General features: G+C 38.0%; 1 protein-coding gene and 1 non-coding gene across 2 annotated transcripts; both read right to left on the reverse strand.

The window, feature by feature from the left end:
* Positions 1 to 893: 893 nt before the first annotated feature.
* On the reverse strand, positions 894 to 21842 carry MED17 (mediator complex subunit 17). Its single transcript, XM_069469063.1, has 12 exons — positions 21431 to 21842; positions 18993 to 19159; positions 16988 to 17207; positions 15652 to 15788; positions 15475 to 15559; positions 14663 to 14815; positions 13663 to 13793; positions 12199 to 12383; positions 8600 to 8737; positions 5146 to 5263; positions 3223 to 3382; positions 894 to 1289 (listed from the first exon to the last, which is right to left on the reverse strand). The coding sequence occupies exons 1-12, from the start codon at positions 21678 to 21680 to the stop codon at positions 1078 to 1080; spliced, it is 1956 nt and encodes a 651-aa protein (XP_069325164.1). The 5' UTR covers positions 21681 to 21842; the 3' UTR covers positions 894 to 1077.
* LOC138385639 (small nucleolar RNA U13) lies at positions 12609 to 12707 on the reverse strand. The gene has a single exon (XR_011233857.1). It is a non-coding gene; the product is annotated as a small nucleolar RNA U13 (small nucleolar RNA).
* Positions 21843 to 23772: the final 1930 nt, after the last annotated feature.

The following is a 23772-nucleotide window of genomic DNA, read 5'->3' on the forward strand; positions in this document are numbered from 1 at the left end:
GCCAAGGCAAATTTTGTGAGCCATCATAATTTTTAAAGCACTAAAAATTTTTAAATGACTGCAGGTTTATACCAATTCTTTCTATTTTCATGAATAGAAAGATGCAGTACCTTGATCAGAAGGGAAACAAAACAAAACAAAAACACAAAGTTGTTATGGCATAAAAGCTCCATTTTCCTTTCAAAGAAAAAAAAGATGGAAACAAAGGCTTTATTACTGCACATAGTCATCTTATAAATTATTTAATGCAGAATATCTGTTTTAAAAATTGAAAGGCTTACTAATAAGAAACCCCTACCTATATGACATTATTTTCTGTGGTACTAAAAGGCTCATAAGCCTAAATCTATCTCTTACTAATGGGAATTTCTCAGGCACACTTTGGGACGGGGGTGCTATTTCCAAAAAGAGAAACATGTTTCTTGGAAACGGTAATCCATTAATCCATTAGTTTTTTTCTCTTTGAAAATGCAGAGAGAGCTAATGGAAAAGACTTTAATTGGAGGAAGCTCTCCAGGGCCACTGGGTAGAGGCTGGGGAACCCCAGAGGAAGGCTGGGTATGAGCATGCACTAAGTGTGTCAAATGGAGCAAGGTCACTCAAGTGGGAGAACAGAGAAAAAGGATGGGAGGAAGCCCTAAAGACACAATCTCCCTTCTATGCCTTCAGCTGTCCTTTCTGAGGAAGTTCTTAAACTATCTGTTTAGGTTAGAGCCAGGCATAAAGACGACAACTGCAGGAAGTAGTACTTCATTTATTAATACAGGAACACACTTTATTTGAAGTCAACATCGAAGAAAGAATATTTTAAAAAGCAAATTCAAACACTTAAATTAGTAACATTTAACTGAATAAAAAATATTATTATTTTACATCTCCCCATACTATATACCCTGAAACTGTACATAAACTTCTGCATTTCAAAGCACTTGTCACTTATAAAGTGAACAGTTTCAAATGCCAAGTAAACATCTGCGAATTATAATTTTTTAAAAATAATACACCTTTGGAAGTTATCGCTTCCTTGTGCTTATAGGTGATCTGCAAACATTTCAAGTCAAAGTGTCTGGAAAAAAATCATAGTAGGCAAGGGCTAAGTGCAGACATAAGCAGCTCCATTTTATAAACAAAGTTTCGACCTTCCATTTTATTCCACTGCACTTCTTTGAATGGTCCACGAAGATGACTCCATTTGCTATCTTGTAAAACATCACTTTTTGGAAGATCTTTACACTGGTTACGGGGAAACTGAACCATAATCTTACTGCCACTTTCAGGTCCATTACGAACTGCAGAGAAAAACCAAAATATCAATACACCCATTCTCCAAACTAGAAAACAAGGATAAATCCCACAACGTCATTCTACCATGAATACAAAAACTTTGTCTGCCAACTTAAACTCTCTTGTAAAAAATGCTTTACAGCTTCATTATACCTTTAAAAAAAGTATTAATTTGTATATACCAGGCTGGCATAAATATTCATGATTACTGTTTATACTATAAAAATTAAGCAAGATCAATTTTGGCTTAGGAAAATCAAATGTCCTATATATTTTCAGGAAATCACCATTTTTTTTAAATGCATTTGCTTGATAATTAAATCATTCAACAAACTGGTTAATATATACCTAAATATGTAACAAAATTCAAATACTCAGAATCAGGACTGGGAGGGATGAAGGAAAGGTGGTTTTCTCTGGGTGCAATGGCAGCTGTGCCTGTAATCCCAGCTACTCAGAAGGCTGAGGTAGAAGGATCATTTGAGCCCAGAAATTTGAGTCCAGCCCGGGCAACATAGTAGGACCCCATCTCAAAAAACAAAACAAAACAAAAAAAAAACACTTCAGCTTTCAATGAAATTTTAACTATTAATCAGGAAAAAAGAAAAAGGTATTTTGAGAGATTCCTAGCAATAAAGACCCAGCAATGAACAAGCTTGCAGATTCACAAGCTGTGATCCTGTGGGGAAATATTTCTAACTACTCACTCTTTCAAATATAGTCATGTGCCACATAATGACTTTTCAGTCAACTATGGACCGCATATACAATGGTGGTCCCATAAGATTATAATACTATATTTTTACTGTATCTTTTCTGTGCTTAGGTATGTATAGATACATAAATACTTATCATTGTGTTATAATTGCCTACAGTAGTCAGTACAGCAACATGTTACACAGGTTTATAGCCTAGGAAAAATAGGCTATCCTATATAGCCTACGTGTGGTGTGTAGTAGGCTACTACCATCTAGGTTTATGTTAAGTACATTCTATGTTATTCGTACATTATTGAAATCGCTCAATGACACATTTCTCAGGACATATCCTTATTTTTAAATGACACATGGCTATTTTTAAAGTATTTACGGCAGACATTAGAAAAGAAGATCACATTTAATCCGTAAGCACTCTAAATCTAAATTTTAGCTAGATAATCTGTGTGTCAGTACCTATTAAAGTGCCTGCTCATAGTATGTGCTTAATAAAATACCTCTCTCTCCTCTCCGTTCTATTCCTTTTTTTTTTTTTTTTTTTTTTGAGACAGAGTTTCACTCTGTTGCCAGGGCTAGAGTGAGTGCCGTGGCATCAGCCTAGCTCACAGCAACCTCAAACTCCTGGGCTTAAGCGATCCTACTGCCTCAGCCTCCCGAGTAGCTGGGACTACAGGCATGCGCCACCATGCCCGGCTAATTTTTTGTATATATATATATTTTAGTTGTCCATATAATTTCTTTCTATTTTTAGTAGAGACGGGGTCTCACTCTTGCTCAGGCTGGTCTCGAACTCCTGACCTCCAGCGATCCACCTGCCTCGGCCTCCCAGAGTGCTAGGATTACAGGCGTGAGCCACCGCGCCCGGCCCGTTCTATTCCTTTACCATTTTAGGATGAGATCTTACTCTTCCCATGTTTGTAACAATACATTTAAAAAAAGCTTTTATCCATTAAAGGTTTGGGACTGCAGGAATAACAATGCTGATGACACTTTTCAGACTAGGAAAATGTGCTGTCAAGCTAAATGGTTTTTGTAACTGCTGGAAAAAGAAGTAATCTCTTGCTCTGAATAATGGCTATGATCAGCTAAATGCTCAGTATAAATACAACATTAACTCATTTATTGCAGAGATAAATTACTCTTACCTATATTTAATTATTAAAGCTAAATGTTAAAGCCAAAGTCCCAATGGTCCCTTCTCATTCAAAGCAACAGAAAGTACCTGAAATAGCATAGTCACCACTTGGGGAGGCCACTGTGATGGCGGAGGCATTGCCGATGCTCTCTATGGGCCCAAGTCCCACGTGATTACTGAAGCTCAGTACCTGCCAGCCCATCACCTTGGCTAACTGCTGAACTGCATGCACCTGGTGCTGTGACATCTGCGAATGAAAAAGGAAACTTGACTGAAAATCAGCACAGACATTTGCAGTGACTGGACATCATGATCATAAAGTAACTTTGTTGGGGTTTTCACTGACTAGCACAGCAGTCCTACCTTATGTCTGAGAAATCCTCCTCTATGCGACTATTAGGGGGTGGGAGCAGGACCCCATCTTCCACTGCAGAAGCTTAAGTTGCCTGACTCGCTTCCCCTGCCCACTGGCAGCTTGAGCACAGACACGTGACCTTAACTTGGCCAACTGGAGACTCCGCCTGGATCACTGAATGTGAGCAACGCTAGAAGAAGCAGGCATGTCGAACATCTTCCATTGGCCCCCTCAAGTCCACTTTCCACCCTACTCTCTTCTCTGGGAGGCTGGCCTACGTGGTTACAGTATCATCTTATGTATCTTCTGGCTTCAGGTTGGGTTCAGGTAAGAGGATTCGTCCAATGGGAGCCAGTAGGATGGCAGGGGAGTGAGGTCAGGGTATTTTCTCCCCTGGCACCCTCCCTGTGAGGTTGTATATGCCGGCTCTATCTCCTGACGAAAGGCCACTGGTCTTCTCAAGGTGGCCAGTTCCACATGACTTTCCCCTTTAGGGTTCCCATAACCTGTCCCTCCCCTTACCTTGGCTGAGGACTGGTGACGACTAAGCTCCTGTGGCCTGGTTACTACCAGCAGAGCAGGTTACCTGGCGGCTCTCCTATACCCATAACTTTGCCAATAGATCTTTAGTAAACAGGCCCTTCTGTAATTATCCTCCTGAGTGTACCACCTGCTGCTTGTTAAGACCCTGACTGATACACAGGGACAATTTAGAATGCATTCTGCCACCAGTGGTGAAGGCCTTGGTGCCAGGTAACAACAGTGCCATTCCCCTGGCTGTGGTTCTCAACATCTAGCTTTCTTTGATATCTCTACCTATGTGCAAACCTTGTTCTCTAGACTTCCCATTGATTCTGGAGCTACTCAACAGCATTCTAATATAGTTTTGTGTGTGTGCTTAAGGTGACAAAAGCCATTTTGGGTGTCATCAGCCAAGAGCTGCTATACCTCACAAATGCATTTTATTTACTTGGCACCAAAGAAGCAAACTAGTATATATAAGATTATTACTTCTGGGATGGAAAGTGTATTTTTTTTTAATTTTATGTGAAAAATAGTATCTTACGTTAGCATTTCATAGCACTTCCTCCCATATTTCAGTATTTCACTGGATCATGATAACTCCATGAAGGTAGGAAAAATACTGTTAGGTAAGAAAAGAAAGGTTCAGAAATTTGTCCAGTGTCACAAAGCAAGTTTGTGGTAAAGCTGGGACTAGAACCCATTACATTCTATACTGCCCCTTAACATGAAGAATTCTTTGTTAGGGCTTAAGATTAAAACATTCCACTTGTTTTGGATAATGGTCATTATAGTTTTATATCTGAGCTCCCTTTCTCTAGGTTTCTTGGGTTAATACTCCTCCACTCTCTTGTGGTTCTGGAGATGTTGTAAACCTTGGCAAACACAAACAAAAAACTTGCTAGTCTCAGAACTGGTTCTTCATCTCAAACACACACTAAGTGAAAACAAATCTAAGACAGTTTATCAACACTTCCAGTTAACTAAGGTTGCAAAATGGGCATTAGAAATTAAATGGCAGAAAAACATGGTTTTCTTCTTATATAATTTACATTTTAATTATTTTTCAACCAATTTGTTCTTTAGCAGTTACGAGAGGAAGAGGCTTTAGACTTTTAGTCCACAGCTATTACCTGAGACAGAAGAAAATCTTGTAGCTCCTGTTCCTGATGAGACAGTGTAATTACTCTTCCATCTCTGTGTACAACTCGGATCTGCTCAACTCCAATATTCAATTGCAGCTGAATGGACCTTTATAGACACATATACTAAAAATCAGAAATGTTCAAAATTATCTTATACAATGCAACATAAAACCTTAACATCAAAGAAAAAGAAAACAACAGTTTTAATAACTTATGCCAACATCTATGGGGAAGAAGAGGGGTCTTCTTAGGTTCAACTAAACAATCAAACTCACCACAGACCACACTGAGCACCAGTCTACTCAGAAGGCTACAGAAGAACCTCAGCTTGCCAGCAGGGGCCATGCTGCTGTCTATACAGCAGCAGTGTATCTTTGTCGCAACAAGATGAGATCCACACTGGGTATATGTGGGACCTACTCTAACTTAGAAACCTCATTCCCCACAGGAGCCATAAGCTCTTGTAATAATTCCATAGGCATGGTTTTCAGGGTCCCCACAACACATGCCCAGTTTTAAAAGTCACTCCATCCAAAGGCATTCCCATCAGTTATTTAAAATTGCTCCCAGTCCTGATGTAATTTACCAATCTGAGATAAGCAATGTTGCCAAGTAATATACATGACATCTTTCCTTATCAGGTTTCTAAGGGACTGAGCCAGAGTTAACCAAAGGTGAAATTCTCATAGAGAAAAGGAAAAACTTTTAACTCTTTACCTTCTCCTCATGAAATAATCCGCAAACAAGTCAGAATATGTGCACTCTATTAATATATAATATAGAATATGTACACTCTTGGCTTAGGTCAAATAAACTCATAAAATAGCCAATAAGTAATACACAGATCACTATGCTCTTCCAAGACAACCTGTACAATTTTAGCATATAACATGTTCAACAAACTCAAAATCTTCCAAGTCAAATAATCTAGATGAACAAATGCAGAAAAAATAGCATTGTCTGTCTTCTTCCCATATATGATGATACCTCTTATAACTTTGTTTTATAGTAATTATCTGGGAATAAAGTGTTTTGCCAATTGTCTACATAAAATTGTAATTTTTTTTTTTTTTTTTTTTTTTTAAATAGAGACAGGGTCTTGCTATGTTGCCCAGGCTTGAGTGTAGTGGCTATTCACACTACAAATCTAACCAAAATTTTTAAATTCTTTTTTTAAAAAACAACGGTATGAAGGAACAGGAATTCTTATCACTCACTACTGGTGGAAGCATACTTGTGGCAATCACTTTGAAGAAAAATTTGGTAATATTAAAAATTTAAATGTCCTTATTTTTTGACCCAGCAATTATATTTGTAGGACTTTATCCTATAAACAGATATACCTACATATGTACAAATTATTTTGCTGGCACCCAAAAAAATGTTCATCAACAGAAGCCTGGTAAAAAGTCTTGGTACATAAAATGGAATACAGTAAGGCTGTAACAAAAGAATGAGGTAGATCGATGTGTTGACAAGAAAGGCTTATTCACCAACATAACATACTGAGCAATAAATCATTTATGTGTATTTGTCTGGATTTCTGGACCTTATGACCACCTGAATAATTTCAACTCAGAAGACTGCAGAATAATCACATATGTTAAACCCTGTTAAAATAGCAAAAATAAAAAAGATCTACTCTGTAAAGCATTTCCTGTATACAATTTTTCCTAACTGATCCCATTTTGTTCTGATCATTAAACTTACCTGCGTAAGTTGAACTATAAAAAATACTGAATAAAAAAAAAATCACACAAATTACAAATGACTGTTAATACATACAGTTTCTTTTTGAGGTAATGGAAATGTTCTGGAATTAGGTAGTGATGATGGTTACACAACACAGGGAATATACTGAAAACCAATGAATTGTGTATACTTTAAAATGGTGAATTTTGTTATGTGAATTATATATCGATGTTTCAAGAAAGCACACAAAACAGTGTACAAGAGGTAGGGTAAAGGTAGAACATACATGGTTCTAAATGCATGGACTTTCCTAGAAAGATGTGTAAGAAACTCTTTTGAATGATTGCTACTAAGGACCTCTGAGAGTTATTTTCACCTTTAAATAACATAAGTTGACCCCAGCTATAAAAGATGAGGAAAACGGCATCCTACTACTCCCTTCTACTTCCCTCTCCTTCTGATTCTTTCAAGGCTATATCATCACTAAACTTTTCTTTATTTAAGTCTAGAACATTTACACTGGGTCTGGTAACCATAATCCCAGTTGCTTTGGTCTTAGTTCTAGATGTAAACAATTCAATGCTGATAATTTTTTCTTTTCCTTTCCATTGCGCTCTTTTTATTATGGAAAATTTTAAACACAAACGGAAGTAGATCATAGTATGATGAAAGCCTATAATCCCATCACCCAGACTTAACAGTTAAAAACTCAGGCCAAACTTATTTCATCTCTCTTCAACACCCACTCCTCCCCCCATCCCTGCCCCAATCTCCCCAGTTATTTTCTTTAGGTATAGTGGAAGCAAATGCTATGATCCAGCTTCATTCCCTGGAAGTTTCAAGATTAATTTCCTTCCTATGATGTACTCTTTTATATACTATATTTGATCTCATACTTATCTACTACTTTTCATTTTAAAAAAGTGAATTAAAACCTCCACATTGGAAAATAGCATTATAAATGTATTTTCTGCCCCTACTCCTAAGGGTGGTGATTTTGTGTTTCACCGTCTGTTTTGCTCACTGTGGCTAGTTAGGTCTGTCTGAAATAAAGCAACTAACACTTAGAAAATAAAAAGTACTCACAGACCCTGATAAATGTTTGCTAGTACCTCTCTCGGACTTGAGGAAGGAGACTCAGCTGTATCTTGTCAGTTCGTAAATTTCAAAGAGGCCCACATGGATGCCCTTTCATGGCTACTAGCCAATTGTATTAACTTGTGGTTTGTGAATGTAAATCAAGTAGACTGCATGTCTATGAATGTGGGGACAAAAATCGTTTTGCACCCTTCACAGATACACAGCTATTAACTCAGTTTTAAGGGCACAATCATGAACTGGATTAGACCCTGAATCAACACTAGGTAAGGGGAGAGCTAAAAACTTAGGCTGTTTTACAGAGAGTATAGGCTCTAATATAAATTGCCCTTCTCACTTCAAATAGACTGAATTTGCCACAGCCACTAGGCAAAAATGAAGCAGACCTGGAGTCTGAGGTGGTGAGGAAGCTTTCTGCTCAATGCTGGGGTTCATTTTTTACCATAGCTCAAATAAGCAACATTTACCTACTAGAGACTATTTTAGACATTCTTCCCTCTCATTCTTATAAACACTCTACAGTTGACATAATTTACAGGAATGTTATGCCGTCCTAGTAAGTAAAAAACAAAAGCTTAATATAATCACTCAGCCAACATCAATACACAAAAAGCAACATATTAAGTGCATAACTTTTATTTTTGACACTTACTTGCATATTTGTTCATAGCCTTGTGATGTGATTAAAACTTTCACACTAGATTCATAAACATCATTGATATTAGACCAATGAGCTTGTATCTGAGGATCCTCAATTCGACTTGCTAAGCTGTCAATGGTTGCAGCAGTTCTTTTAAAGAAAAGAAGTTAAAATTTTTAAAAAGTCACCATATGAAATGATAGGATTCTAAATCACTCATCAATTTGATGCAAATTTAAAAACCGGATAACTACTTTTTAATTTTTATTAACAAAATACCACCATTTCAAAAGCAAAGATTTAAAGAAAGGCAGAGGTGCTTCTGAGGACCTCTTCCACGTTGTGCGGATGTGCTGGTTCTCAGTTTCACATTACAGCATAGTCTCATCACATACTCCTGATCATCACAATTCATGATGGGTTTATTCCCTTTTAACTCCACTGGTTTTTTCACCACTCAGGAAAGCTGATAAGGACACAAGCGAGAAAGCTATTTCTAGGGTACTAACCTAATATAAATCATTCATAAATGTCAACGCTTGATCCCTGGTAACAAAAAACTTGGGACACACTCACACCTAGACCCATTACTGTAATGGCATTATAATCATATTCAAGAGAAGCTAGAGACTTTTTGCACAATCAAAACCTTATACTCCAAGAAAGAAAAATATGATAAATACAAATGAGAAATAAGAATCATTAAGTGCTCATTATATACCAAATACTGTAATAAGTGCTTTCCTGAATTATTAAATCTTACTAACAACAATCCTGTGTGTTAGGCACTATTATTATCTCCACTTTTCAGAAGAGGAAAAAAAATTTAGTAATGTTAAGTAACTTGGCCAAGATCACACAGCTATAAGCTGGAGTATAAAACCTGGCCGTCTAACTCCAGAGCCAAAAACCTGGGAATCTAACTCCAAAGGCAGTAATCTCTCCTTTATATCTTAGACACACTAATCAATAGCCACTACTTAGAACCAAAGCATAAATCATGTAAATCAGCCAAACCACTGTAGGCCCTCAGTGTCTAATTGTCTGATTCTAGCACTTTATCTGAAAGGAAAAGTCTGGAGAAAATGGGAAGAAATGAGAAAAGACAGTGGGGACAAGGGGCTTCTAAACAAACAGACTTGGGATTGGTTCTTTTACACTGCTGCTCCAGTACTGGTTTCTTACAATCTGTTCTTAACTTTTTCCTTTCCTTTTTTTTTTTAAATTTTTATTTTTAAGAGACAGGGTCTCAGAGTGTCACTGCAGCCTTGAACCCAAGTGATCCTCCAATCTCAGCCTCTTGAGTAGCAAGGACTGTAGGCATGTGCCACTGTACCTGGCTAATTTTTCTCATTTTTTGAAGAGGCTGGGGTCTTGCTATGTTGCCCAGGCTGGACACAAGTGACCCTCCTGCCTCGGCTTCCCAAAGTGTTGGGTTTATAGGTGTGGGAATACATAGTGCCCAGCAACTTTCTCTTCTTTTTCCATGACTTGTTTCCCTGACAGTGCTTCCTAATTCCTACAACAGATAGATATGTATGTGAGAATGTTCCACTCAGCATTACATGTATCAACAAATTAGAAATACAAATATCTAGCAACTGAGAATTGGGAAGAGAATTCATTAAGTATTCGTGTAGTAGGATATTACACAGCTATTAATAATATCTTTGAATAGCATTAATAAAAGATGAAAACAATTACAATATAATATGAAGTGAAGGCAGTATATAAAATTTTGTTTTCTTTTTGTGGTGTCCCTTCTAAGGTACGAACTCAGGAGGACATAAAATTTTATAATCTCAGATTTGCTTAAAAAAATAAAGACATCCACTTGGACACATATACATAAAAATACATTAGCATGTTAATAATAGTGAATCTCACTACATATAGTATTATACAGGTGGGTCCTTTTTTCTTCATTAAACTTTTTGTATACCAGAACATTACAATAACTGGGGGGGGGGAAAGCAAAATTTCCTAAAGCTTTGCTGCTTCTAAGGCTATACATACTACTACGAAATTTATAATGGTTCTAAAGATAGCTATTTCTAAACCCCTCATTTATTTCAGTGACTACTTAACTTTATGGTCAATCAGAAATTCACAAGATCAGCAATACACTCAAGTTAACAGCTTTTATTATTGAAATGTATAAATGGAAAGTAACAGTAACCCACCATATATTGTTTTGTTTGTAAGGAACTTCTGCATACATTATTTAGTAAGATCAGACTCCTATGCCCACAATTGACAGAGAAATAAATGGAGGGCCACAGATACTAATTGCCTTGTTCAAAGTTACTTAGCAAGTGGTTCAGTCCTGGCTTTTTTTTTTTTTTTTTTTTTTTTTTTCTTTTTGAGACAGAGTCTCACTCTGTTGCCCAGGCTACAGTGAGTGCCGTGGCGTCAGCCTAGCTCACAGCAACCTCAAACTCCTGAGCTCAAGCGATCCTCCTGTCTCAGCCTCCCGAGTAGCTGGGACTACAGGCATGCGCCACCATGCCCGGCTAATTTTTTCTATATATATTTTTAGCTGTCCATATAATTTCTTTCTATTTTTAGTAGAGGTGGGGTCTCGCTCTTGCTCAGGCTGGTCTCGAACTCCTGAGCTCAAACGATCCGCCCACCTCGGCCTCCCAGAGTGCTAGGATTACAGGCGTGAGCCACCGCGCCCGGCCCAGTCCTGGCTTAAACGTATCTTTCACCCTAAATTCCCTATTCCTTTCACCGTACCATGCTGTCTTCTCTAACATGTCTTCCTAATTCCTTTCATTAAAAGCCGAAGGACCTAAATTCCATTCTAAGGCTACAAACTAATGTGCTAATAAAACCATGACTGTATTAACAAGAAAAAACTGGAAATCAAAAATAAAGTGTCATTTATTGTATGACAATGTACCCACTTTAAATTCTGATGTATTATCAAGGCACAATTATGAATGAAGTAAAAAACAGACCTCTTCCTCAAGTTCCAGTAATAAAATAGAAGCACACTCTTTAGCATTGAAAAAGATACATTTATGTTCATAATGCCAAGTTCTTTTCTAAACAATGTGTATAAAAGAAAGAAAATGAGCTCTGTAGTTACACAGACCTGGTCATAAATCCTGGTTTTACTACTTTTTAGCTGGGTAACTTTGAGCAAGTTGTATAAACTTCTCTAAACTTTAATCTTTTCATCAGTAAAAAATGTGGTTAATATTATCTACTCTAAAGAACAAGGATTACATAAGTCAACATATGGGAAAGTGCCTTCCAAACCCTAAAGTGTATAACAAACAAAAAATACAGACAGCTTCAAAAAAGATTTAAATCAATCCAGAAATAAGTATCCCACGGTTGGGTTACTGAAGAAAATATGATGTTATCAGGCATATACCAAGTCAGCTATCTTTGCAAAATTTTAGCACCAATGTTAGAAATATATTGTTGGACTGGCCATGGATCTAAGACTTCCCCATACTTGACAAGACCCATTCTATGGCCACAATTTTGTGGTCACCTTCCTCTCCTAGGAAAAAAAAGTTAAAGAATCCAAAAAAGACATGAATAAAGGAAAATTAACTACAGGTCAAAGAAAAAACAGTAACTTTGTTCATCCTTACCTGCTTCTCAGAAAAATATGCTTTGCTTGTTTGATTATTTTTTCCAGAAGCCCTTCACTAGACTGTAATGAATTAATTTCATTTTTATCAAAAGCTTGAGGGCCCGAAAGTCTCATTCTCTTGTGGCCAAAAGGTGCACTTGCTGGATGAGGCATCATGATGGAACTCAGGGTCTGTTTATGAAACTAACAAAAATACCCCTTTTAAATGACGAATACCTACACAGTAAATGCTACACAATATTTATTCGAAAGGCAGCCCACATCTTGGAAACACTGAAAGCAATGGATTTGAACCACATATGAAAACAATCTCGGCAAAGAGATAACTACTATGATCTACTAAGTCATACATAATGCAGATTTATAAAGAAAAGGGTCCCTCTCAAGCTGTAATGTGTTCTTTTTTCACATCAGATGGGTACTGTGCGGAAGTAACAAGGTTTGGAGGAGGCACATCTCACACGAGTGTGAAAACCCAATCAACATGCTTAGAAACCACAAAAGGATCTCAAGCTGTAATTTTTATTTTAAAAGTTTTAAAATATAAAACAGTATTTTTCATTCAGTCTCATCAACAGAACATATGCAATCAGTAAATAGTTATTCAACTATACCCTAGATTAGAGGTTCCCAAACCTGGCTGCCTATCAAAACCCCTGAGGAGCTTTTTACCAACACTGACTCTTGCACCATCACGATCAACTGAACCAGTTTCTGGGGTGGGGTAGGGGAGGCTGTAATATGAAGATTCTTTTTTTTTTTTTCTTCTGAGCCAGAGTCTTGCTCTGTTGTCCGGGCTAGAGTGCCATGGCATCAGCCTAGCTCACAGCAACCTCAAACTCCTAGGCTCAAGTTTTCCTCCTGCCTCAGCCTCCTGACTAGCTGGGACTGCAGGCATGCATCACCACACTTGGCTAATTTTTTCTATTTTTAGTAGAGATGGGGTCTCACTCTTGCTCCGGCTGGTCTCGAACTCCTGAGCTCAAGAGATCCTCCCGCCTTGGCCTCCCAGAATGCTAGGATTACAGGCATGTGCCACCTCGCCTGGCCAGGAGATTCTTTTGAAATTAGCCTAAACTGTGAACTAGTACTCTGGAAACACAGTTGTAAACAACCCATAAGTAGAATATGTCGTGAAGTAACTATTCAGTTCACAGACTCTGGCAAGACATTTTCACATTTTCCCTTTTACCCTTCCTCAACCCCCTCAGAATCACTCTTTCCTCTGTACCCTTCAGCATACTTCTACTATAAAACTTGTATATTTCCACCACTAGAAGGTATGCTTGGGAACAGGGTATCTTGATACTCCCCCAGCACACAGCAAGGATCTTTCACAGCAGATAGTGAATGTTGTTGCCATGTGAATCATCAAGACTCGGCCGGGGGGGGGGATGTTTGTGCATATTCATTGCCCCAAATATGCTCACCACAATACAAAGAAAAGCATTTATTTCATTACCTCTCTAATCAGTAGATGCAAATTATGTTCTAGGACATAAAGGTGGTCTTCTGGACTTTGCTTCTCAGTAGCAGATTTTTGTGATTTCTTATCATTTGAAGAATGGCACAAAGAAATAGATAACTGCAAGCCTATTTATAAAAAGAAGCAGGACAGAAGCAAATAACCTAAAATAAGGAAAGGTACAAACTGTCTTCATAAAGTACAATCACAACCCATTCTCAAAAGATATATTCTAAACTTGAAGATCAGGCCTCGTGATTAATATTTTATACCAAAATGACTTCATGAATGTAATAAACTATCGTGTATTTTAATAATTCAAATTCTGTTGACCTATAATATGGTTGTTGACCGTGAGCTATGGCTAAAGACTAGTGAACAAAACCTATACATTGTTTCTTCCTGCCCTTAAAATAACAGAGTTTGTATCTGGTCTTACAGAGTAAAAGACACACACCCTTCCCCGCTCCCATGAGAAACAGGATGGAATCTTTCACTATTAAAGCGTATGTCCATGACAAGATCTAAGAAGACAGTCCTTAAAATTTATGTAAAAAATAGCTGTACAGCTAACTATAAACTGGTCGCTGGGGTAAGTCTATCAGCTTTTGAATAATATAATTAAAATCCAATTTCTACAAATTTAGAAATATTTTGAGTAAATATTTTTAAATTGACATCTCATTTAAAGAATAAGGCAGAATCCCTGAAAGATCTCACTTCAAAGCAACTGTTGCTAAATATTAATAGTAGAGATGCTAGCACAAATTTTTAATATATACTGTTTTAAAAATCCAAGAGTCACACTAATTAGGACACAATAGAATTATCAGGGCAGATTGTGTTACACGCTTTACTGGCTACCACTATGGAGTGCACACTACCTCTTTGCTCTTACCATCCTTTCAGCACACCTAAATAGCTACTAACCCCTTTGTACTGTTCCCCAAACCACAAAGTCCTGTTTATAAGTCTCAAAAGGGCTGGCTGCTCTTACTTGGAAAGGGCTGAGAGATAATCTGGTTTTTCACCACAATGTGAGGGATCTGTGATTTAATCTGAACAGCCTCCCGAGAAAGCTGTGCAAAAATTTCTTTACACAAGAGAACATTTTGTGCGGCTTCTAATTTTGTCTGCCAATGTGGGGAACCTGAAAGACAAGGGATACATGTATATATCAATTATCTAACCATATTATGCATTAACTAGCTTCAATAATGATCTGAATATCTAACAAAAGCTCAAAAAACACTATATTACACCATATTCTTTCCAAAATGTAAAAATCTCACTTTTACAGAAAAAACTAGTAAATAAGTCCAATCTTAAAAAAAAAAAAAAAAATTGGGCCAGGTGAGGTGGCTCACATCTGTAATCCCAGCACCTTGGGAGGCCAAAGTGGGAGCAACACTTGAGGCCAGGAGTTTGAGACCAGCTGAGTAATATAGCAAGATCCTATCTCTACAAATCATGGAAAAATCAGCCAGGTGTGGTGGCATGTGGCTGTAGTCCCAGCTACTCACGAGGCTGAGGCAAGAGGATCACCTGAGCACAGGAGTTTGAGGTTGCAGTGAGCTATAATGACACCACTACACCCTAGCCCTGACAAGAGCAAGACACTGTCTCAAAAAAAAAAAAAAAAAAAATTGTACAGCTATTTACTAATGATTTATTACCAAATTTAAAAAGTGTATTTCCAATGTTTCTTACTCTAAAACACCTATAGTTTTCTACCTACATTTATCTTTAGTTTATTTATAAATGTAAGCTCAGATAAGACCAGAAGTTAGAGGATGAACATAACTATACCTGGTTTGGATTTGGGCAAAGGTCGTTTGAAGAGGTTAACTGTACCAAGATCACCTATGTCTGGAGCCTGTTTTTGAATTGAAACCTGTATGAAAACAAAAACATTTAAGAAAAAGTCAGCAAATTAGCTTCAGGGCTAGTAATAAGAAATTACTTGAAAAATACTTTAACGAATACCTTGATATACGCGGACCCCTCCAAATCACTAGGAATTTGGACGTCAAGGGGACAATAATCTTCAGGTATCTTTTTATCTAGATCAATATCTGTATTCTTTATTACTTCAAATGTACCATGATGGGGAAAGAGAGATCCTAATGGGGTATTAAAAACAGGAAAATAAGAAACACTTGACATACTAATTTAATATATATTATTAAGTATATAATACTACACATCCACATAATCACTGAATCATAAATTAAGTTCCCACTAAAAATGTATGTGTTTAGTGGGGAAGAGGTGAGAAATGGTGAGCAAAGGGAAGAAAGGAAATAGGGAAAAAATTTATTTACCTTAAAAAAAAAAATCCTTAGTCTAATGATATCGTTATAATAGGAACTCCATAGGCCATTCAAATTTTTTTATTCCAATGGAATTTTAATAAAAATGGGTGTACTTTTAGCAAATAATTCCTCAAATTTAAACCTTAGGGATAAAATAATTCTGGAGCTCAGCCTCTGTAATAAGGTTGCAACTTAAGTGTTCTGAATCCAGCAACAGAAAGACAAAAGGATACTTGTGTATACAATACCCTTTTTGCAACCAGCTCTTAGATTTTTATGCAGTCAGAAATTTGGGAAAGTGGTTCTGGGCTGTTGAATTATCTGAGGAGTGGGTGGTTAAATGTAACTGCTATTTTCATAAACTTTCCCCATACAGTCCCTCTGATTATCTTAGCAGCTTATAAAACATTGCCATTGTTACCTTGTAAAACCTTTGTTCAACAACAAAGAATTTATACCAAAAGATATGAATTCAGCATCATCAAACTTTAGTGTACTTCAAAAAAGTAATTTCCTAAATTAATGTTGGTTGTTTAGGAAAACAGAAAGCATAGTGTTTCCACCATTCTTTCTCTTCACCCAGGATGTGAAAACAGCTTAGCAGACTAAAGGGAAGAAAAGAATAAGGAAGAATAGAAATTCTTCTTTTCTCCTTTTATGTCCAGTTTTTAAGGGTTACAGGTAAGGCTTTGATTGAAGAGTCTATCTAGTCCTACCTAATTTTTTTTTTTTTTAACCTAATTTCTAACTCAAACGTCAATTGTAGTTCAGGATGTTAGCATATAAACTCCATCTTTGTACTTTCTATTAAATGTACCTAAAACGTTTTGAAATTGAAGCTAGGCTACTTATTATAAGGCTACAATAAGAGTGGTCTTGGTTTATTTGTACAGAAAATTAAAATTTCAAAATGTAACACAGCTAAGAAACAATATATTAGAGAACAATGTGTTACAATGCAATCAACCCTATACACAAAAAGCATAGTTTTTAACAATTATCTATACCTGCACTTCTGTAGCTCAGATCTCCAAGAATTTTATCTCCAACTTTTCTAAGTTTCCAGTGTTGCCTTAATCGCAAAAGCTCAGAATTGAAGTCTCTTTGTAGCTTGTTTTCTTGGTTTTCGGTAACTGATTTAGTCAGTCTTTCGGCCCCCTTCAATAGGATCTGTGCTGCTCCAGCAAGTGACTTCTTTTTAGATATCAGCTGCAACGTCTGAGGATTCTACCAAAAACAAGCCAAAACTGCAGTTCTGTATTCTTTTTAAATGACATTAAAATTATACATTTTCTCAATAATAAAATATCTATTCAAGAGGATAGAAATTAAAGAAAAGGAAAGAGCAGGAGGGGAAAGTACACATAATAATGCTTTTTAAAAAATAATAACCTTAACCTCTTTCTTTGGTCAACTCACATAAAGACTTATGTTAAACTAAAAACACCACAATGGACTCTAGTCATTACTACTTATCACTGCATCAACTCTACCCAGCCCAGGTTAAGGTCCCTTATATACTGCCAATTCTCTCCTTATATATTGCTGCCCCCACCCACATGTATGTACACCCTTTTGTGGCACTGTTATACCTCTGATTAAAGTCTATAATCCCTGCTTGAATGTAACCTATGTGATGGCAGAAACCACTATACCCAAAGATCCCAGAACAATGTCTGGCACATATTTGATTTGATGAATAAATGGATGACACCAATGAGTATAACTGTAAAATTATCTTGTATTACCACCATAAGCTATTACAGTGCTTTTGGAATTAAGACTGAAATCATGCAGCACTAGTATTAAATGTGCTTCACTGAATGATGACTTTTTTTGAAAACTATTCAGAAATCAAAATCTGTGTATCATATATTCATATATAAAAATCCACAATCACTACCAATTTATGTATCTTTTTAACCAGATACACTTCCAAAAAGCCAAGTTTAATAAAAAAAGCTTTCTAGCTATATGAGAATCAAAATCGCATAAAAAGTTTCATAAAAATATCACAATCATCTTTTCATCATATTAGGGAACCTAATTCAAAGAAGTTCCTGGAGATGTTAAGAAAATTCCTGGAGACTCCTTTCTGGGAAAAGCACAGAATGGGGGGAAAGCAGTGGGCTGGGAGTGAGGTACTGGCATTCTAGTCTTGGCTCTCTAACTCTGGCTTGACTGCAACCTAACATATCACAAATCTCCCTGGCCTTAGTTTTCTGTTAAAGGAAAGAAGCAGATTTAATTAACTCTATTAAGTCTTCTAGCACAATGTTTCTAGATTCTAAAACTATTACTATGTAATTCTATTCTATTTACAAATGGGTTCTAACAATCATTACTTCTTCTCCATGACTAACTTGGTCATGGTCATGATGCTGGTTTTCCTTAAGGACCATCTAAGTAGCCTCCTTGATTTCAGACTCTTCATTCAACAATTCCTCCTTCTGCTGCCTCTCATCCATCTGCAGATGTTCAAACTTTAAATATATTCTTTATCAAGTATCAACAATTCTACCCAACTTTCAATACCCTTCATAATTTAGCCTAACTGTTTTAACCAGTCCCTAAAAAAAAAAAAAAAAAAAAAAAGAGGAAGGGGAAATTAGAGGAGGAAACTGAGACTTAGAGAAAATAACTTGCTTAAGGTCAGATGGCCAGTGAGGGCAGAGGCAAGATCTGAACCCAGGTCTACCTGACTCCTAAGCCATTTTATCATCACATTTTTGTGTAGAATATTACAGATCAAGGACCCAGGCTATGAGAATTTAAGATCTAGTAACCCTTAAAGTATTACATTGTTAACGAAACTTAACTCTTCCAAGGGTCACAGGTACATAATAAAATAATAAAGGAGATGCAGTTTTATGGCTTTCAGACCGTTTAGCCTTTAAATCTTCATCTGGTCTTAATTTTTCAAGAAAGGAAAAGGGAACAACAGGCCCACAGCCAAAAAAATGGTCCTGGAACTTAATTAAATCTTATTATTCAATTAAAGCCCACAGATACCTGTTTTGGAGGAAGTGCATCCTGAGAGACGGGATCAAGAGTCATAAATTTTTTATCCCTAACAATACTAAGAACATCATAGAGAACGCACATCTCTGTCAGGGCACTTCTCAAATTGTTCCTCACTGAGTCCCAAGGCCAAAGGGAAGGTTGAAATTTTACCAACCCTAAAAGATAAAGAAAAAAAGAAATACAGAAGTTACTTTGGATAGAAGATAGAAAGCTTGTTTAGAGGTTTAAAAGTACTAAAAGGAGAAAAAATGAATTTTATGTCAAATTGCTCCTCTTTTACCCCATTCCCTCCATCCGTTCTTGAATATTTGTTAACATTTAAATTAGCATTCCTACAATGGCAAAACAAATATGATATGTAAGACATGTAATTTCCATAGGTTAAATGATTACAAAATTATATGTAGACCCTCAAATATCCTTTTACATTTATGCAATCCTTTTTAATAATCTTTTTTCTTCCTGCTTTTAGAACTTAAATTTAGAAGTAATTGTAGAGAATTTCCAAAATACAGAGAAGTACAAAAACAAAATGACCTATAATGCCAGCACTGATATTGGCCATTATTAGCATATCTTCCTTTAAATATTTTTAAAAATTATTTTTCTTAAATACATGCTCACTATATAGAGTTCAACAAATAAAGAATTATAGAGTAAAAAGTGAAAGTGTTCCTTCTTTTCCCACCCCTGATTCTCTCCCCTCCAAAGGTAACCACTTTTAACAGCTGGAGCCTACCTTTTCAAAAGTTTTTCTGTGTGCTTACATATATATACTCTCATTTTTCTATCACTTGCTTTTTTATTCCCACTAATATGTCCTCAAGACACTTTCACATCAGCACTTATAAATCTATCTCATTTTTTAAACACTGTATGGATTCTGGAACATGGATGTACAATACTTTTAACCATTCCTATGTAACGGACGTGTAGATTGCTTTCAACAATGCTAGTAGTGGTGAACACCTTGGATGCATACCTGTCTAGATGTACAACTTTTTCTGTAGGTTAAATTCTTAGCTGTGATAATGGTGGATCAAAGGAGATAAACATTAAGAGTATCAATTCACATTTCCAACACTGAATATTAATAATCTTTTAAATTTCTGTCAGTTTTATGCATGAAAACAGTCTCTTAATGATGTTTTAATTTGCCTCTCCCTATTAGTGAGATTGAATCTATGTTTATTGGCATCTGAAGTCTCTCCTCTATGAGCTGACTCTTTAAAACTTTGGCCTATTTTTCTAATCAGTCACCTTTTTCTTTTCAGTTTAAAGAGACTCTGATTATCAGGGATATCAACCAATTGTGTGTCATACGTGTAGCTGATACTTTCCCCCGTCTGTCATTTATCTTTTTACTTTGTTTACGGCATCTTTTCCCATTATTATTTTTTTAAATGTTATGTAATTATACTAATATATCTATCTTTTCCTTTATAACATCTGTATTTCCTATCTTAAAAGTCCTACTCCCAAAGTTATACAATTATTCTCTTATTATTTCTTCAATATTTTGTTTTATTTTCTTCACTTAGCACTTTAACCCTTGTGGAAATAATTTTTGTGAGAGATTTGAAGTCGTATTTACCGTTTTCCCCCCAAATAGACTCTTAATTGTCCTAATACCACTGGCTTGAAATGCCATCTTTAAATTCCCATTTACAATGGGTCTGCTGCATAACTAAATCAAGAATTGTGACTTTTTTCCCTCTTAAATCCCTGAAAACAATGAGAATCCAAAACCCACTCATATTGTTTCTTTCATTCTCTTCTAACTAGCCTCCTCCCTTGCAGTTTTGCTTCCTCTATAAATCACTTACCACAGAACATCCAGAGTAATCTTTAGCAAAATCATCTGCTTCTATCCATCCTCCAAAAGCTCTCAGTTATCTTCATAAAAACCATATGCTTATCCCCTGGCCTTATACTAAGCTCTATATGATCTGGCCCCTGCTTACTTCTTAGACTTCGCCTCATACTCCAGTCCACACAGACCTCTTTTCAGCAGGTGCTGCTATCATCCGCACTACACAAGCAAGCAAAGTAACTCGCCCAAAGTCACACAGCTAATAAGTTGCAAAAACCCAATACCAGGCTCTCAATCACTGAGCGCGCCACATTAAATGCGCTCTATACAAAAAGCATTTTTTAAAATACTTCACCACCAGTGTGTCTCAAACGCTCCCACTCAAAAAGACTCGCAGAAAGACAACCAGTATTAACAGTCAAGTAGTGCCCTAACTTGTCCGGCTGTAATAAAAAAATGACGATGGGCATAATATTATTCCGCACAGCTGACACTTTCAAAGTGCTCCCACGCACAGTATCTCTCATCCAGCGCGGGAGAGACACGGTGACATTATCCGGGCGGCCACTGGGACCCCAGATCGGCGGACTCGAGAAGCAGACACGGGCCTTACCTTCCTCGTCGTCCTGGTCTGCGCTGGACCCAGCGCCCGCCCAGTCCTGCGCGTCGCCCTCGGCCCCCGCCGCCTCCTCCTCCTCGGAGCCCGAACCCTGGCTGAAGTCGATCCGCTGGGCCAAACGCGCCAGATTCTGCGACATGGACAATGGCTGCAGGTAAGTCTCAGTGCCATCCAGGCCTACCTCCTGGACCTGCTTCTCGCAGGCCGATTCGATGCTGATCCGCACAGCGCGCACCCCAGACATGCTGGCGGCGTCGACGAGCCGTTGGAGGATCCCGGCGTGAGCCAAAAACCGAGAGAGGATGCAGACGCGTCTCCGCTGAGAGCCAGAACCCCAGAACCCCAGAACCGTGGTGCCTCCCCAGACCTTCAGGTAATTCAACGCAACTCTCCGGCGGGAAACAAAGCTTAGGGCCCAGCCACCTTCCCAGAATTCACTGCAAGGCCCCTCCCCGCCCGCTCCTCCAAGTCTCACGGATCAAAACTGCGCAGGCGCGGGAGCTCGGAGGCTTTCAGAGAGCTCTTCCGGTGGATCCCAGTGCAAAGTCGGGAAATACTTCCGGACCCGTAGGAGGCGAGGCAGGCAGCTGGAGGAAAGGTAGGATTCCGGGGCCAAGATCCTGGAGAAGCTGTTCTCTGCGGTTTTGTTTTATTTGTTTGTTTTTGCTACATCTCGCTCTGTCTCCTGGGCTAGAATGCCGTGGAGTCAGCCCAACTCACAGCAAGCTCAAACTCCTGGGCTCAAACAATTCTGCCGGGCTAATTTTTCTATTTTTAGTAGAGATGGATCTCGCTCTTGCTCAGGCTGGTCTCGAACTCCTGACTGTTAGGTCCGGAGCCGAGAGAGAGAGAGAGAGAGAGAGAGAGACACACACACAGACACACACACACACGAAGCCTCATGTGTAGCAAAATGATGTTTACTTTGAGCAGCTGGGTGCAGATGGGTGGAGGCGAAAAGTATCCACAAGAGAAAAGGGGAGAGCCTTGGGTTTTATAGAGGATTTTTTTCGGGTGGAGTAAGTAAGTGGGCCAGAACAGTCGTTTGTAATTAATTCTTTTGTAAACAACCAACTCCTGAGACCCCTGTCCCAGTCACATTCATCTTTCAACTCTGGCGTCCTTATTAGGAGAGTTAGGGAGGGATACTCCAGACACCTGCGGCCATTGTTCTACAAGCCTGAGTTTTGCATTAACCACATTCTGTCCTATACATACTTTTCGGTTCCCACCTGGAACAAACCTAACCCTGACCTAAAGTGATCCTTCCACCGTGGCCTCCCAGAGTGCTAGCATTGTAGGAGTGAACCACCGCGCCGGGCCTGTTCCGTACAAAAGGTAAAGCTTTTACTCGTTTAAAAGTAGTGGAGGTCCGTAGAGCAGTGGCTCACGCCTGTAAAATCTTAGCACTCTGGGAGGCCGAGGTGGGAGGATCGCTTGAGGCCAGGGGTTCGAGACCAGCCTGAGCAAGAGCAAGATCTCTTCTCTGCAAATAATGGAAAAATTAGCCAGGAGTGGTGGCATGTGTCTGTAGTCCTAGCTGCTCAGGAGGCTGAAGCTGAGGTAGGAGAATCGCTTGAGCCCCAGGAGCTTGAGGTTGCAGTGAGCTATGATGACACCACTGACTGGACTCTGTCAAATAAATGAATGAGTGAATGTAAGTAAGTAGATAAGGGGTGGAGGAAAGAAAACTGAAGAAGAACGCCATTGCGCTCTAGCCCAATGACTGGCTAGGAAATACAGTGAATATCTTCAGCAAGCATAATAGACTTTGATACTTGCTTAATAATATGTATTTCATGCCTGAGTGACTTAAATGATATTTATTTTTGTCATTATTTCTATTAAAGATTAGGTCTTGCTGTTTCGCTCAGGCTGAGTACAGTGCTTATTCACAGGCACAATCATGGAGCAGTATAGCCTTGAGCTTCTGGGTTCAAGTGATTCACCTGCCTCAGCCTCCCAAGTAGCTAGACCTCCCAAGTAGCTAGGAGTGCAGATGCAGGCCACTACGGCTGGCTGATTTTTAAATTTTTTTGTAGAGACAGGTCTCCCAATGTTGCCCAGGCTGGTCTTGAACTCCTGGTCTCAAATGATCCTCCCACCTTGGCTTCAAAAAATGCTGGGATTATAGGTGTGAGCCACCCTGCTGGTCAGCCCTATTCTTTTGTTTGGCTTCTCTCTCTCTGTCTTCTTTAGTTAAAATACAGTAGATAACTCATCAACAAGATTAACCAAATTATGAATTTAAGAAGTAGCCCAAGGGCATCCATATTTTACTATTTGTGCCAATTCTTCACCTAACCTGTTTAAGAAATCAGAATTGAGAGGAGTAT

Source organism: Eulemur rufifrons, chromosome 6 (genome assembly GCF_041146395.1).
Source record: "Eulemur rufifrons isolate Redbay chromosome 6, OSU_ERuf_1, whole genome shotgun sequence".
NCBI lineage: Eukaryota > Metazoa > Chordata > Mammalia > Primates > Lemuridae > Eulemur > Eulemur rufifrons.